Genomic DNA, 17,306 nt, shown 5'->3' with positions numbered 1-17,306 from the left:
TGTCAGGCTATAAATTAGGACACAAATCAGAGAATTATTCCTCCTACAGTTAGACAAAAAAGAAATTCTGTCTTCCATCAAGAGAATGCGACTTCCTAAAGATGGAGACTAATATCTGACTTTCACTGAGTAACATTGTTATGGTGAACTTTTTCCTATGCAATACTCACTTGATTTTATAATTCATCATTACCTTAACTGTAATATGCTACTATATTAAATTGCTCAGAACCGGGACATGTTATACAGAATCACATACATATCTACTCTGATATATTCTTTTCCTCGTCTTTATGAAAGGAACAATAAGATGTAGTCTGTACCAAGAGTAATTTATTTTGTTAGCAATTTTCCATATTCCACAACAATCATTCAAATAACTACTGTGGGTGTTCAAAGATAAAAACTTATAAAATCTGAGTCTGGATGGAGATATGTATCAATTCAAACAAGTTAAAATGGATCCAAATAACTGTTACTAATACTTTGTTCATAGGCACAAACAAGGGTTAGTTAGTTGATACAAATGAACATCTATCTCCCTTCCTTCTTATCTGCAGCACTCAGGATCCCTAGTATTCCAATTCCCATCTACATGACTCCCTGCTAACTACACTCGTCCCAGACATTTGCTGATTGGCAGCTGCAGGAAACTGTCTTTTGCTTTTGAACTTCCTCTACTGCTAGCAGTAACAACAAGAACAAGAACAAAGCTATTTTAGTCTGCTTTCTTGGGTAGAAAGAAGTTTCTTCCTCAATATGGTTGCATCTATAATATAATATAGATGCATCCAAGTTGCATCTATAACCATGGAGGTAAGTTGTGTCAGTGGTGGGTTTCAAATTTTTTTAGAACCTCTTCTGTAGGTGTGGCCTGCTTTGTGGAGTGGCTTGCCGGCCATGTGACTGGGTGGGAGTGGCTTGCCAGCCGTGTGACTGGGTGGGCGTGGCCAATTTGTAAAATGTGGTGAAATTCACTTAACAACACTCTTGCTTAGCAACCAAAATGTTGGCTCAGAAACTCTGGCATTTGAAACACGCAAGTCTTAAAGCAGTTAAGTTACCAGACCCTTGCACCCCTAACCCTTTAGAAAAAAAACCCCAGGGGTGTTCAAACTTGACAGCTTTAAGACTTGTGGACTTCAAGTCCCAGAATTCCTCCTCTCGCTCTTCATCTTGATGATGTGTGGACGGGCGGGGGGAGGGAGCTGTGGAACCGGTTCTAAACGGCACTGTAGATTTGTGGAACCTCTTCTATAGAAGAGGTTAGAACTGGCAGGAACCTACCCCTGAGTTGTGTGTACAAGTGAGGCTAATGTAAACAGTGATTACTGTGTTCCCAAATGCCTAGACTAGTATCTGATGTGCCTCTAGTTCAAAAGGTTATCCAGTCCCAAGATAAATGTTAGAACAAAGTATTGCTTACGAAATTGGCCCATGACAATTGCTCTGGATATTTTCAAGAACTGAAGGAGGTGCCACCTCTTTACAAAGGTAATGATGAGCATCCGCTGTTAATCTATAATATCCATCGATTAATGATACAAAAGAAAGAGCTTCTTTTAATGAATGAAATTCAGCTTCCTGTAAAAGTCAAGGAGAAAAAAATATGGTTGAGAATGTGAAGTAATAAAATGCAAATGACAAAAAAAGCATGGTCAATGTTATGTGCTGAGATGAATAAGCGTAGGTTTTCTATCTTAACATTATGTTTTTGAATAATGCTATTTAATGTATTTATTCACTTTATTTGAGTGCTGCTCATTCCTGAATACTGTGGGAAACAATGCACCATAAATGTAATGTAGATTTAAAAGAGCACCAATTAAGGGTAATATTTGTAACTCAGGGTTGTAGCTCACTGCAGCATCCTTGAACAACAGAAAAAAGAAAAGAGCATCTATATAACATTTCAAACAAAATGGATATCCACACAACTTTATCAAAAAGTGTTTGACCATTCAAACCCAATACAGCACAACAACCAACACAAGCCCTAAAAAGCACAACACTGCCATACATCAAGAACAGCTCAGAAAAAAACCAACAGACTACTACAACTACCTGGAATTAGCATAGCATAAAAGCCAACTAAAGCCCTTCGAAACATCCTAAGTAAACCAGGAAACCCAGCAGCCCCAGAAAAAAAAACCCAGAAATCATCTGCAACATACAGTGTAATGACTGCAACAGCCACTACATAAGACAAACAGGCAGAAGACTGGCAGAATGTATCAATGAACAGCAACTAGAAGTCAGAAGATATGATGAAAACTCTAATTTCACAACATATGGACAGACTTAACCATAGTTTCAGTTGGGAAACTGAGCATTTCCCAAGCCAAGTCCAAAACCAAGCCAAGTCCAAAAATGCTATGAAATTTCTAGAAGACTGCCACTCTGACAAATTAGCCATCAATAGACACATAGACATAAACAACATCTACATACTATGCAAAGAGGCAATTAACAAATTTTTGAGTAATCATAGTATATTGCATCTTAGCTGGGATTTGAATTTCTGCCTTTATCAGGTGCAAACAATCAAAGTGGCTCCAGGATTTGGGTCAAGAGGTTCCTTTATTGCCTTTATTGTTGACTTCACTGTACACAAGAATCTTGACAAACTAACTGTTTTCCTGTGAGAAAACCAGATAAAAACCTAAGAGTTTGCGTTCATATGCTTCCTCCCAGCTATAAAGTCCAGATTGTTAATTTCTCTTAACTCTCCCCAGTGGACCTTCCTTCCTTTCAGCCATTGATTTCACCACAGGTTTCAAGTTAATGGTAAGGCCATACACGCAAGGAGGAAGCAATGAAGTTCTTTCGTCCTCCCTGAAAACCTTAGCAAGCTCTGCATGCTCTTTTTTTCTTCTTGCAAGGAACAGGATTCAAGAAGGAGAGGGAGAAGTGTTAAAAGAGGAAAGCTTACAAGTGGTGCTTCTAGACATTTCTGAGATGGGGGAAAAGTTAGTTGCAGTGAGCATTTGGATCATGTGTTTGCAGCCAATCAATGCCCATCACAACTTCAATTGTAAGGAAGTTGTGAAACAGCGTTGCAAGAATTCTTTGAAATGGCCAAGTCTCATCTATTGTGAGCTAATTATATTGTACTGTAGCGTATTTCAGAAACTGGAGTTCAATGAACTGGGATAGTAAGATGCTCTTCCCTGTTGCCAGTTGCTTGAACCTCACTTGAGGCCCTCTGATATTTTCGGAGTATTTACCTTTCTTAAGTGGTAGAGATTTTAAGCAAGTCACAGAGTTCAAACTGATGATCACTACCAAGAATACACGAACTGAATGTACATACATACCTTGAGTCAGATCTAAAACCACAGAATGTGTCCTTTGAGCTGCTATAAAATTAGTTGAAATTTTAATTTTAAGTATCGTTGGCATCTATTACAGTCTAGCCCAGTGTTTCTCAAACTTGGCGACTTTAAGTCCTGTGGACTTCAACTCCCAGCATAGCTGGCTGGGGGATTCTGGGAGTTGAAGTCCACAGGACTTAAAGTCGCCAAGTTTGAGAAACACTGGGCTAGCCAGTCAAGAAGAAAATAGAGATTATGCTTTTCAAAAGCAAATTGAAAGGTATACCTTTCAAAGAGCCACAAAGTAGTAATGATGGGGAAATTTAATTATCCTGATTAAGATAAATCTGTTGGGATATAAACTCTGCAAACATGGTTTTTTACTTTGACTGACTTTAAATCACCAGGTCACAGGAAATGCATGCTTCTTTCACCAAGCAGGAGGTTGAATTAGATGTTTATGATTCTAATAAGACATTATTCAATAGCAAGGAACTATTCAAATTAACTATACTTGTTTAAATATGCTTGAAATCAAGTTTTATTTTGATTTCGCGCCTTCCTCTTTTTTTGAAATACAGTGCTTGATCTATCACTCCAGAGGACACATGCTATATAATAGGTGTGGAAAATAGTTGTGGGCCCTGATTTAGGCCCAGGCAGTTCAGGATTTTAAAATCCACATCAGTGTGTATTAGATCTCATACATATACAAGAAGTTTTAGTATATGAGTCATTCCCCATAGTTATCTGTTGTGGCCCAGCAGGAGCCATTGGAGTTGCCACCAGACTCCGACAGCGAGGTGTCCTCTGAGTCGGCTCAAGAGGAGGTGGGGGACCCTGGACAGGGTTCCAACGCTGAGCAGGGCGCAGAGAGGCTGGTTGGCCACCAGGGGGCGCCTGAGGCATGGAGCAGTGGTGAAAGCCAAAGGAAGGGGGCTCCTGATGTCATGCCTTGGAGCAGTGGGGAGGAGTCACAGGACAGTGAGTCAGACACCAGCAGTGAGCTATTAGATGCTCGTTACTGACGTGCTACCCGGCGTAAGGAGCAATTGAGCAATTATAGGAGATAATGGCTCTCAGCTGCTGATCATTAGACTCCTCTCCAGACTATAAAGGGACTGCTTGTGGACACACCCTTTGCAGGAATCAACTGATCATTGGAGTTGGAGAAGCTCAGATCTGTGTCGTACTTTGGCAGGCTGGATTGCTGCTAAAGGTTTTACCTGGATTACTGTCAATCTGTTCCCTGGACCTTGGCTGCTAAAGTGATTATCTGGAGCTTGGTAGCTGGATTGCTGCCAAGGGGTGTCGCTGTAGCTGGATTGCTGCCCAGAGTGCTATCTTGACCTTGGCAGGCTGGATTGCTGCCAAGGTGGAACCTGTATGTCAATAAACATCTTTGAAGAGACTTTGTGTCGGAGTGTCTTGGTATACAAGAGGAGGGGGTCAGAACAGTTATCTATAGACAAAAATATGTGTTCTGTACATGTAATTAATATCTAGAGTACACGTTGATTATTATGTCAAAACCAACTTTCAGAACAAAACATAATTCAAGTCCTACAATTGCAAGGGTATCAGCAAACAATTTTACGCAGGCCTAGAAAACATTTCATTTATCAAAAGAGTTATCCAACTTAGGTGGAGCGAAAAATTGCGCACTATCATTTTAAAAAATCATTTCTACGATTGCCTTCTATGGCTGCATTAGATACCAAAGTAATGCTAAAATGCAAAGCATATTATCTAATCTATTTGATCAATTAATACTCATAACACAAAGTCACCAAAGTTAGTTACAGTACCAGATTCTTGCTGTCCTGCTTGTGAATGGTTACAATTCTACTTTCTCCAGAACCTTCTTGATTTGCTTGCTTAATACTGACATCTATAATATCAGGAAAATCACAGTAGGTTTGTACGCCCTGCAAAAAAACCAGACCAAACTAAACAGTGATACAGTTTATTAAAATGCTCTCAGTGAAAAGTTGAAAATGCCATTTTCTGTTTTACAATAATTTCTATTGCTAAACCAGTTTTCTCTCCAGTAACAATACCGGTAATCTTAAGTAGTCCAAGTATACAATTCTGCTGGTTTTCAGCACAAATTAAGAAGAATTACATATGCATTAATGTGGGTAGGCCTATAGTGCGCATAGGCCTATATGAAGATTAAGAAGCAACATATAGCTCGATCTCCACAAGATTAACCAAGCTTCTCCATCACTGAGATTGTGGGGGAAAAGCAGATGCCGACTAAGATTTATAAAGCTTTCAATCTTCCATTCTGCACATTATCTTCTGGGAAATTATCTACTTAGCTACTGCGTAATTTTTAATCACTGTACAGCATTGTTTCTAATTAGTTACTATGCATTCTCATGACAAAGCAAAGTCATTCTGTCATTCAGGTACATCTTAATAGGTTTCTCCTGAAGTAAGCATGAAAGAACATGATCGAATATTACCTCATCTGCAAGCATCTCACTGGCGTTTTGTTTTCCTCTGGAGCATTGTATCCCGCCATTTCCACTTATAATAATGGTTGCAAAAGATTCTGTATTTGAAGGTTCTCTTCCAGGATCCTTCACTTTAAACACTTCTGAGTAAAAGGCAGACTGGAGGATTTCCAAATTAATGAGATACTTCAGTTTCAGATTTCTACCAGTTGCTTTGCACTGGCTGAATTGCTGAATAAATTTCCGGAACCTGTACCTTATTCTTTTTCGTGTTAAAATATGATAATCTTGGATTTTTTCTCTGATGCATTTTGGCAAAAACATTTTGTAGCTGTGAATATAAGAACTACTAAATGAGCAATCAAACATCACTAAGAGCAATTCAAAAACAGTTATTTTTCTACAGAAAAAAATGAAGGAGTTTACAATTGAGCAATTGTTTCACTAAATATTCTATCTACAGCCAACAAAACTAAGTACTTAAGAAAGCGGGGAGGGGGGAAAAGAAATATACTGTATTAAAATATAGATAAAAAACAATTTTCGACGCTTGCATTTGCATATTGCCTTCCAATAAAAGAAGCACACTAGCTCCTTCAAATCTGTCAATATCTGTTTTCTGCAATCCAATGTAGCATAATGGACAATATGTGATTTTAGAACTGTGGAGATGAAACTGATGACATACTGTAGGTCAGTCATATCTTTCAGAGTTGTACATACTGAAAGCTTTGGGGAAAAGCACAGCAGTGTGTGTTGATTTTAATTTTCAATGTGTGAACAAAATAGAGCTCCCACCCATCCTTCCTTCTGCATTTTTTTGAGGACTCTCTAAGACAGATGACTATGCAATGCTGGGATGGGTGGTGTGTGTGTGTGTGCGCGCACGCACAAAAGGAAGAAAGAATTGTCATTTCTGTTTGCACAATTACAGTTTGGGGCTTCTGCCAACAGATCTGAAAACCTCAACTACCAGTTGTGACAAACAGTTAATGGGTTCTGAAGCAGTTATTGTTCTAAACCTAATGGATATGCGTATTTTTTGTTTAAAAAAGTAGAAGATCATGACAGAAAGGAGAAAAAATTCCCCTTGATACAACTCTTTGTCCTCACTCCTTTAACTTTATTCTCATCTATAGCAGAGGCATTAACCTTTGCCACCTAATACCAATACTTAGATATGAATTGCACCGATCTATCTAGATAACATATATGAGAATGAGAATATACTTTTACATATGATGTGTAGGCGATTCATGTGCCGTTTCAAAAAATAATTACCTTACAGAATTGTAAATGGCTAATGGAGTTTGGTCCTTTTCTTTGGCCATTCTCATCATATCCAGGACAGCCATTCCAAGACATTCTTCCTGTGTTTCATGAGTCACAGCCATTTTTACCCACCCGTGGACAAAATCTTCTCGCCACTGAATCAAAAACAAGAGTGAGAACTCAGGATCAATGTTTCATTGTGGGTTATTTTTACTGTAACTTGAAAAATCTTTCATAAGATTCAGCAGTATTTTGATGCTACTCCCAATCTTGCTATACTGAAGGCTAGAACATTTCAAGTGTTTTTAGAGAAGCAATATAAGCACAATCAATCTAGGAGTAAATAGCTACAGACCGATCTAATAAGTTAACAATTTTTACCTGAGCAAATAGGTAAGACATGACAATATCATCAAGGACCGGACTCTCTGCACTTCGAGAAACGCCATACCGATATGCTCGTATATTGCTGCTACAATACCAGTGTGGGAAATAAAATCTGTATGGAAACAGTTTGTCACATATTAAAGTTTTTACTTTTTTGCAGAATACAGTTACTAAACTCTAAATGAGATAAAATTTGGGTTTTGAGTATGTATGTTATTCTGTCAGTCAATCAAAATGGTTTTATTTTTTTTTAAATTGTTACCTCTAAATTTTTTAAAGTAAACTTCATAAATGTGGGTGCTCCTCAAAACTCACGAGAACAATATTCACACCACAATTTTAACATTTTTTTTACTAAACCAAGCAGTAATTTAATACTGATATATATCAAATTACTTTTCAATTTGAAATAACTATTTTTGCTTAAATTGGCATTTAGCTAGTAACTTTGTCAACTGACAAATAACTGTCAATCAAGCCACTAAGATAAGGACTGATAATTAAAGGAAAGAAATCTATATATATATATGGAGGGAGGGAGGGAGGGAGGGAGAGACTATGCAACCAACTATAATATAAATTATAATGCTAAATGTAGTCAACTCTGAAGATCAGACTTTTGAAACAGACCTATGGTCACTGCATATAGCTTTTGAGAAGAGAAGGCAGAAGTACCAGCAGTTCTCTAGAGAAAGTTATTAAGCATGGTACAACTGCTGATGTACATCAATTTAATTCTAGAGTCTGTAGGATTGGAGAATAAAATTTCCTCCTGCTATTGGGTTACATTATAAAGCTGTGAAGAAAAAGTAGATTGCTTCCATATCAGCTATTTGATAAGGAACGGAATAATTTCACTTATGCATGAGACCAAAGACCAATCATCATGTGGGCACTATGATGTGGGAATGTCCATTAACTACTCTTCTGGTTTGAGGCAACTACTTGCATTACCTCAAAATTATTTTTCAGGTCTGAATAATAATAAAGGTGGGGTACAAATGAGTAAATATATCTGCAGTGTGACTCTTCAATCTGCACTTTGCTTGCTCAGAGGCTCGTTCTATAGTATAATGATGGAAATTCTAACATACTAAAAGAACTGCCGTTTTTGACAATGAACAAGTGCCTCTTCACGTTCTGTATGTCATCCTTCTTCTATCACAGCCTGGATTACATTGTGGCATGATTCAATGTTCTAGGCTAAGTTTCTTAAAATGTGGTCCTAGGACTCCTGGATATCAAAATCAGAATTATTTTGCAGTCTATGTTGAAAAATAGTACAATATCAAAATCCTATTAAATAATCACGAAAAGTGGTACAGCAAATTTACAGTAAATATAATTTTAAAAAACTAAAAGGGATGCTGAGGGATTTTTTTTTTTAAAGAAACACTGTTATAGACATGATACGTTATTTTTTTCCTCTCCTACATTTCACTCATTACAGTTTGCCTATTGGAAGTACCGCTCTATAGATGATGCACTTTCTTATGCTTCATCTTAGCTGGTCACACCTGGAGAATACTCATGTGTGAATTCTGTTTATTGATTTAAGTTTGGCATTCAACACAATTATTCCTCAGCATTTGGTGAACAAACTGGAGCTATTAGGTTTTAATACTCCCTTATGTAATTGGATCCTGGATTTTCTTATTGATAACCTCAGTTTGTGCGAGGTGGAAGAAAAATCTCCATCTCCTTGAGTACAGGTTCCCCATAGGGCTGTGTCTTGAGTCCGCTACTATTCACCTTGATGACCCATGACTGCTATGCCAAATCTGCTATAAATCATATTGTGAAGTATGCAGATGACATGGAAGTGATGGGTCTTATTTGGGACAGAAATGAAGGTGAAGGTTCTGTTGAATTGGTGAAATAAAAGTAACCTGGTTCTAAATGTTAATAAAACAAAGGAGATTGTAGATTTTAGAAACAGCTTGCATGGTCATACTCCACTCAGTATCAAGGATGCAGCTGTAGAGGTGGTCAACAATATTAAGTATCTGGGGGTGCAGATAACTAACAATCTGAACTGGTCTCTCCACACATCATCCTTAATGAAGCATGCAAACCAGTGTCTACATTTCCTGCATCGGATGAAGAGAGCACATCTTTCTCCTTCTATCCTGGCCACTTTTACAGCAGCACAATTGAGAGCATTTTAATAAACTGTATCACTGTTTAGTTTGGTGGCAGCAGTGCCTCAAAGTCCATTCAGAGAGTGATAAGGACAGCTGAGAAGATTATAAGAAGCTGGCTTCCTGTTATTCAGGATACTGCTTATAAGCACTATGTGCTTAGAGCTCAAAGCACTGTTAGAGATGCCACACACCCATTTCATGGTCTGTTTCTGTTGCTCCCCTCTGGGAGGAAGTTTTGAAGTATTTCTAGCAGGACTTGCAGATTCTGTAATAGCTTTGTTCCCTATGCCATCCATGTGGTAAACTTGCAAGATTTGTTTCTATCACCATGTACATGTATATTTCCGAACTAGACTGTGTTGTTTCTCCGTGTCATATAATATATGTGGGTACACGCATGATTTTGTATGTATGTATTTATTTATTTATCTTGTCATGCTTATGTAGTGCATATTAGAGGTGGAGACCCTTTGAGAGCTGCATGCAATGAAATTTCATTTTAATGTATGCCGATTGGTGTACATTTAAAGTGACAATAATGTTATTCTAAGTTATTCTAAGATAGAGCTACTCAGAATTGAACTCCTGGAGTGAGCAGTGAGTTAGCCTGCAGTACTGCATTCTAACCACTGTGCTACCACAGCAAATCCTCTATTTCAGGAGTGTCAAACTGGCGGCCTGTGGGCTAGATGCATCACACGCAAGCCGTGCACAACCCAGCTCTGCAAAAACATCGCAATACGACAGCAACGTGATGTGGCAAGTTTGACATCCGTGCTTTTCCTTCAACTAAGGAAAAGGCTTGCATTGGGCACTGATCCTGACACTCTTAAACTATTTCAGGGTGGATGAAATTAAGTTCCCAGGTTTTTACAGAATCTTTATCAGCCATGCTGCCGTAAAATCTCTGAGTGATTCTGTTGTTCAAGATTGTCAGTAAAGGGCTAAAAAAATATTATTGCTCATTATATGAAATTTATTTATGAGATCGAATTTGGGTCAATCACCAGGACCAGAGATTTATTCTTCCGAGCTTTCGGACTTGTGCTAGAGCCCATCTTCATAATTTCTCTCTACTGAAATACATGTTTTGGGCTGTTCTGTGAGTCGTGTTTATATGGTGCCTTCCTATAGGTTGATTGGTGTGTTGATAGCTAGCAATTGGCTGTTGTTTTCTTGTGCAGCCAAGCCCTCAGCTCTTAAGTATTTGATAAACTGATGATAATTCAGCATTCCTGTTAATTCTTATTTAAGCCCACATATTAGAAACTCAGATTAAAGAAACCATTAACTGACATCTGTGATTCTCTAATTAAAGTTCGTTCTTTACATATGACTGAAAAAAGTCCTTTAAGATGATACATAAGTAAAATCAAATTCTGACTCAAACCTTCTCCAGAAATATTAGCTTTGTTTTCAGGAACAAAACACTGCAATTTCACTCCATTTACTTCCAATTAAACCACAATTAGCAGTACCTTATTCGGTAGAGTACAGTGACAGTAGCTGATCCATCTATTTGGAAGGTGTAATTTGGAGGATACCAACATCGGTCAACTTCATTCATTAGTGCAAACATGTTGTGGTACACAGGCAGGATCCCTATAAGGCAAAAGAGAAAGACAGACCTCATTTAATTGGGAATTTCCATAGCTAAGCAATGACTGTTCCACGTAGCGACAGAAACTTTGGCACTTCCAGTTGTCATCATTAAGCAAATGACTGTGGGTTGTTAAGTGAGGATGCCACATGATCACCATTTGTTTGAGTTTGAGTTTGAGTTTTATTAAATTTATATACCGCCCCCCTCTCCCCGCAGGGACTCGGGTCAGTGTACAGACAGTACATATAAAACAACAAAGCAGGAACAACAAAACATTAGACAACCAACATAAACATACGGTCTGTATAATGCCCGAACTCATTTCTAGTTAATAACGATCTAAAACCAATTTAAAACCCCAGAATTTACAATACTAAAAAAGCCATCCAGGAAGGTCAGTAATAGATTGTACTTGTGATTACAATTAGGCCAGGCCGGCTAGTCGGAACAGGTGGGTCTTGAGTTTCTTACGGAAGGAGCGGAGATCAACAGTAGTTCTAATATCAAGGGGGAGTTCGTTCCAGAGGGTTGGGCCCATCACAGAGAAGGCCCTACTCCTGGGCACCGCCCGCCCGCATTGTCTAGCGGACGCAATTGGCGCACCAGGTGCACCTGGTGGAACGCCCTCCCAGCCACGGCCGTGACATGATCATCCAGCGACAGCCGGGAGTCTAGGAGGACGCCCAAATTGCGTGCCCTATCCACCGGGGGTAGTTGTTCCCCCCCGATGGCCAGTGATGGAACAAACTGGCTAAAGCGGGGTGCCGGTAGCCACAGCCACTCCGTCTTGGAAGGGTTGAGCTTGAGTCTGTTGTCCCCCATCCAGACCCAGACGGCTTCCAGACACCGGGACATCACCTCGACGGCTTCGTTGGGGTGGTTCGGGGTAGAGATATATAACTGAGTGTCATCTGCATACAGATGGCACTCAACCCCGAAACCTCGAATGATCTCACCCAGCGGTTTCATGTATGTGTTGAACAGGAGAGGTGAGAGGACCGACCCCTGCAGCACCCCACACGTGAGCGGCCTCAGGGTCGACCTCTGCTCCCCCATCAACACACATTGCGTCCGACCGGAGAGGAAGGAGGAGAACCACCGCAACATGGTGCCCCCCACCCCATCCTCTCCAGCCGACACAATAAGATACCATGGTCGATGGTATCGAAAGCTGCTGAGAGATCTAATAGGACTAGGATGGAGGAGCAACCCCCATCTTTCGCCCTCCAGAGATCATCCACCAACGCGACCAAAGCCATCTCAGTGCTGTGCCCGGGCCGGAAACCGGACTGGCGCGGGTCTAGATAAACAATTTCCTCCAGGTGTCGAGGGAACTGTTGCGCCACCACACTCTCAACAACCTTTGCTAAAAAGGGAAGGTTGGAGACAGGACGATAATTGGCTAACTCTACTGGGTCCAGAGAAGGCCTCTTAAGTAGGGGCCTCACCACCGCCTCTTTCAAGACGGTTGGTAGGAACCCCTCCCTCAGCGAGGCGTTCACTAGTCCCAGGAGCCAGTCTCGTGTAACCTCCCAGGCTGCCAGTACAAGCCAGGAGGGACACGGGTCCAATAAACATGTGGTGGCCCGCAGTCGCCCACGCAACCTGTCCATATCCTCGGCGGCAACAGAGTCAAACTCCTCCCAGCATGGTACCTCAAGACTCTCCTCCGGTGTCTCTCCGAGATCACTCAAGGAAACCCACTCGCTCCGGATCTGAGTGATTTTATCCTGCAGATATTCCCCAAATTCCTCTGCCCTACCCTGCAAAGGGGCTTCCCGCGGCCTCTGTGAAAGGAGGGAGCGGGTCACCCGAAACAGGGCGGCAGGGCGGTTTTCTGCGGACGCAATAAGAGTGGCATAGTATCGACGTTTAGCCACCCTTAGTGCCGCAAGGTAGGTCCGTAAATGGGCTCTTACCTGTGTTCGGTCAGATTCGGCGCGAGAGGATCTCCATCTGCTCTCTAGGCGTCTCTTGTGGCGCTTCATCACCCTCAGCTCCTCGGTAAACCAAGGGACCAGGGTGGTTCGCTGCCACCGGAGAGGCCGCAAGGGCGCAACCTGGTCCAAGGCCCCGGCCGCCGCACTATTCCATGCGACCACCAGGTCCTCCATCCGGGCGCGGGTCAGGGTTACAGGCAGTGGCCCAAGCTCCGTCTGGAACCTATCAGGTTCCATCAGTTGCCTGGGGCGGAACCATCTAAGATCTTCTGGTTCCGCCTCCCCGCAATGGGGGGTAGCGGAAGGGAAGTCGAGACGGAGAAGCGAGTGATCTGACCATGACAGGGGAGTAATAACCAAATCCCCTATTTCCAGATCACTCTTCCACCGACCAGAGATAAAAACAAGGTCCAGCGTGTGGCCTCCCTCGTGTGTGGGGCCCTGAATTATTTGGGTCAGGTCCAGGGCTGTCATGGAAGCCATGAACTCCTGAGCTACCTCGGATGATTCACCCGTCGATGGCAGGTTGAAGTCCCCCATAACTAATAGTCTGGGGGTCTCAACCGCCACCTCCGCAATCACCTCGAGGAGCTCTGGCAGGGCCGCTGATGCATAGCGAGGAGCCAAGTATGCAATCAGCAGGCCCAACTGACTCCCATTTGTAACCTTCCACTTGTTTCCTCATTGATTTGGTAATAGGAAGCCATTAAAGAAGGTTGCAAATGATGAGCACATAACTGTGGCGATGCTGTGATCAATGTAAATATGAAGACCAGTCATAAGTTTGAACAATTGCTGAATGAGTGGCAGTTGAGCCCCATCTGTAAAGTCTTTATTGCACAGAACTTGGTATTTAAAAAAAAGAAAAGAAAATATCTAGACAGACCGCATTATATCTCAGTAATTCTTTTCAGCAATTTTTAAATAGAAACACAAGAGGTATAAACAAACATTATACAAAAAGGAATAGGACTGGATGTCCCTTTAACAGCAGTCACTGTATAACCTTCCTTAACTACTGGCTTTGATTTCAAAGTTGGATATATATTCACATGCTAAAAATAGAGAAGATAAACTAAACAGAAACTGTTAATGGTGTCTCTCTGCAAAGAAAAGGCTCTTTGGCCAGTAGATACTCATCTGATCAGAATGAGAGTTGATTTCCAGGAATTTTATAGTCAACACATGCACATGCATGCACATGTGTACATGCACGCACACATGCATGTGCACCAGTGGTGGATTCTGGATCCCGTTGCAACCGGCACGGTTGCAACGGGGCTCGGCATCCTCCACATGAACACACATGGCACACGCGCACAGTGCCGCGTGCATCATACCTGCCAGCGACGCCTCCACGAGCCACAGCGATGCTCCAGCTGCTCGGCAGAGTATTGCACAGGTGCTGTACGCGCTATGTGCAGAAGCGCGGAAGGCTTTAAAGGGCAGGTAAGGAGCTCAGGCAGACGGGTGGGCCCTCTGGAGCACTGTACCCGAACGGTACCTGACGCTCCGGGCAGGCTCCTGTACACCTGTACCGGGGCGTACCGCCTGCAACCCACCACTGATGTGCACACATGCATACATACAGACACCATGCCATGCCAATCTGTCCCAGAAAGCTGGAGAATCCTTGTATCACTATGGGACAGTTCAGTGTGAACAAGAGAATTACAAAAATCAGCTTCCTCCTTGAATTTTGAAATTTTAATACTTGTAATTGGATAGCAAAACTTTTTTTTCCAAATTCTCAAATTCCTGCCAACATTTTTCCTTACATAGAGAGTACATTGTTTGAATGGCTTTATTCCTTTAAACCCAATTGCTCAAATTATTATCAATGACCTATCAATACCTTGGAAATTAAAAATCCATTTTAGAAAAAATATATGTATTTAAAATCATATTTGAATTTTTTCTGCTTGGTTTTTTTGCACCTGCAGAATTTTCCCATCAAAAGCCTATTATTGTGAAAAACACAAACAATGAATTAGACTGATCTTGTCTTTATGAATTGAGAAAAGGTGATTTGAAATATCAATCCTGTAGACAGATGAAGACGTCAATCTGCTACCTCAAATTTGAAAATTCAGATAGCATCTTTTATTCTACCTCCACCTACAAAGCTAGGTTTAATGCTAACATAATAAAATTATCTGAGGAGGCCCTTGAATTCAGCTGCAGATCCTTCTATCTGTTCTATGTGAAGGCCCTTGAATCAAGATGAAGTCAGCTACTCCTAGGATTAAAAACATAACTATATATTTTATGATGGAGATATGTATCTTTTTGTATATTTTAATTGCAAGCTGCTTTGGAAACCAGTTCTAACCGGTTTAATAGATTATAGATATAATTAATTCATGAAAAGTAATGAACCTTTTCATTCCTTGCAAAGGAGTCTAAGTAGCAACAAATTATGCTAAGATTATCAGAAGTACGGAAGCAGGTAATATGCTCCTAATTACATATTTTTTCACTGTTCTGCTCTTTTGGTGTTTCATTATTTCTCTAGGGTAGTTTACCATCTTGTCTTACAGCTTTAACTTAAGATGGAATAATGGAGAGGACTTAGTCATTACATTTATTGTGGAGCTGGTAAAAGTGTGCTAAATGGTCTTCCCAATATGCTTTTTCAGGAGGCATTGGGACTTTCTTCTTCTTTTGAAGATGTTTCGCTTCTCATCCAAGAAGCTTCTTCAGCTCTGACAGTATAGTGGGTAATGGAAGGATGTACATTCCTTGCAGAAAGCTGGTCATTTGCATCCTTTCAGAGGGTCATTGAAGCAGTTGGAGGTTTATCTGTGTCCTCAGGGTCACCTGAGTAGTTCTATTGGTTCCTGTAGTCTGCAATTTTTCCTCTGGAAATCCATTCCTACTCCCACACCATTCAAAGAGTGTTCACCCCAAATTGTATAGCATAACGTCTTCAAAAGAAAAAAAACCCAAGAAAGTCCAGTTGCTACCTTTGGGACAACCATGACCTGGACGAATGAGAATCTCTACAGATTTAGTGCTAAATGTTCTGAGCTTGAAATATGCTGACTTCAAAACAGCTATTTCCTTAGTGTTTTGAACAAAAGTCAAAATATGTGTGTTCTGAGAGTTTTGTACACCCACAATACAGCTGCATGTACTTTGTTTTGTTTGAGAATAAGTGCTTTGCTGCTTGCGGGGAACGCAGACTACATACTGCTGCCATGAATATATATATATATTCAGTATTTCTCTCTCTACTGATGTAAGCATGAATCTTCAACCTTAAGGGTACACAAGACACTTGACTTGGATGTGTTGGGTTGACTTTTGGTTTTCTACGTTGTCACCCTCACAGCTGTGAACCCCTATTCAAGACAAGCATCTTCATCTTCTCACCCTCCTGACAGCCTCTGGATTTCTAACAAAAGAACAAGTTAACTAGGGGAGCAGTCAGTGCACTTCCTTCTCCACCTGTGCTGAAAGAAGAGCCCCTCTTCCTCCCCCCCAACATGACTAATGCCGCTGCAAGAATACTTACCTTGAAAACGGTATGCCCATGTGTCACTACTGCTACATGGCTGTATCAGTTGGTTTCCAAGGGCAATTCAAGATTCCCTTTGTTAAGCACTGACATATTGTGGGACTAAGGAATTACTGATATAAAGATGTAGTGCACTACACCCTAACGCAGGCATGCAGTGCATTACATATATTAGGTTCAAAACAAAAAGAAGCATAAATTTCTTACCTCTCACACACAACTAATGATAAGGATCAGTCATGAGCTCTGTCCTGTGCATGTTTATGCAGTTTAGTCTTACGTTTCCAGGTGTGCATATCACATTTTGATCTCTACAATTATTTCAAAACTTTAACAGAGAACACCTCTCTACTTCTTACTCATCAGTGCTTTTAAAGTGCCTTTATTCTTCTCTCTTAGCTGCTTTCTCCACTTCAAGCTAAATTTCTGCTGTTCTAGAAGCAAACTTCTACTCAGTTATGAGTCAGCAGAGACCAGGTCCATATTTATAATTTTGAATTTATATATTATAATAATTAAAACGATGCAATAATTTATCATCTTTAATGATGATTTAAACATCCAGGTACTGAACTCAAAGAGACTGAACAATTTGGTTACATATGTTGGGCTTTTCACTTGAGCAGGAATTTTGCATTCTAATTGCTTTTCTAGACATAGGTTG

General features: G+C 40.7%; 1 protein-coding gene across 2 annotated transcripts in view; it reads right to left on the bottom strand.

Annotated features, from left to right (window-relative positions):
* JAK2 (Janus kinase 2) overlaps positions 1-17,306 on the bottom strand; it is an 86,608-nt gene that overhangs the window by 30,832 nt on the left and 38,470 nt on the right. For both annotated transcript variants that reach the window (XM_081941585.1, XM_081941586.1), the window contains exons 3-8: positions 11,058-11,181; positions 7,430-7,547; positions 7,058-7,203; positions 5,786-6,107; positions 5,123-5,242; positions 1,427-1,584 (exon numbers count right to left, since the gene is read on the bottom strand). In XM_081941585.1, the coding sequence (XP_081797711.1) occupies positions 1,427-1,584; positions 5,123-5,242; positions 5,786-6,107; positions 7,058-7,203; positions 7,430-7,547; positions 11,058-11,181 (988 nt within the window). The remainder of the gene's footprint in view (positions 1-1,426; positions 1,585-5,122; positions 5,243-5,785; positions 6,108-7,057; positions 7,204-7,429; positions 7,548-11,057; positions 11,182-17,306) is intronic.

The sequence above is a fragment of the Natrix helvetica genome, assembly GCF_964273705.1.
Source record: "Natrix helvetica genome assembly, chromosome: 2".
Lineage (NCBI taxonomy): Eukaryota > Metazoa > Chordata > Lepidosauria > Squamata > Natricidae > Natrix > Natrix helvetica.
The sequence above is the reverse complement of the archived record's forward strand: the minus strand, read 5'-3'. Positions and strand labels throughout refer to the sequence as shown.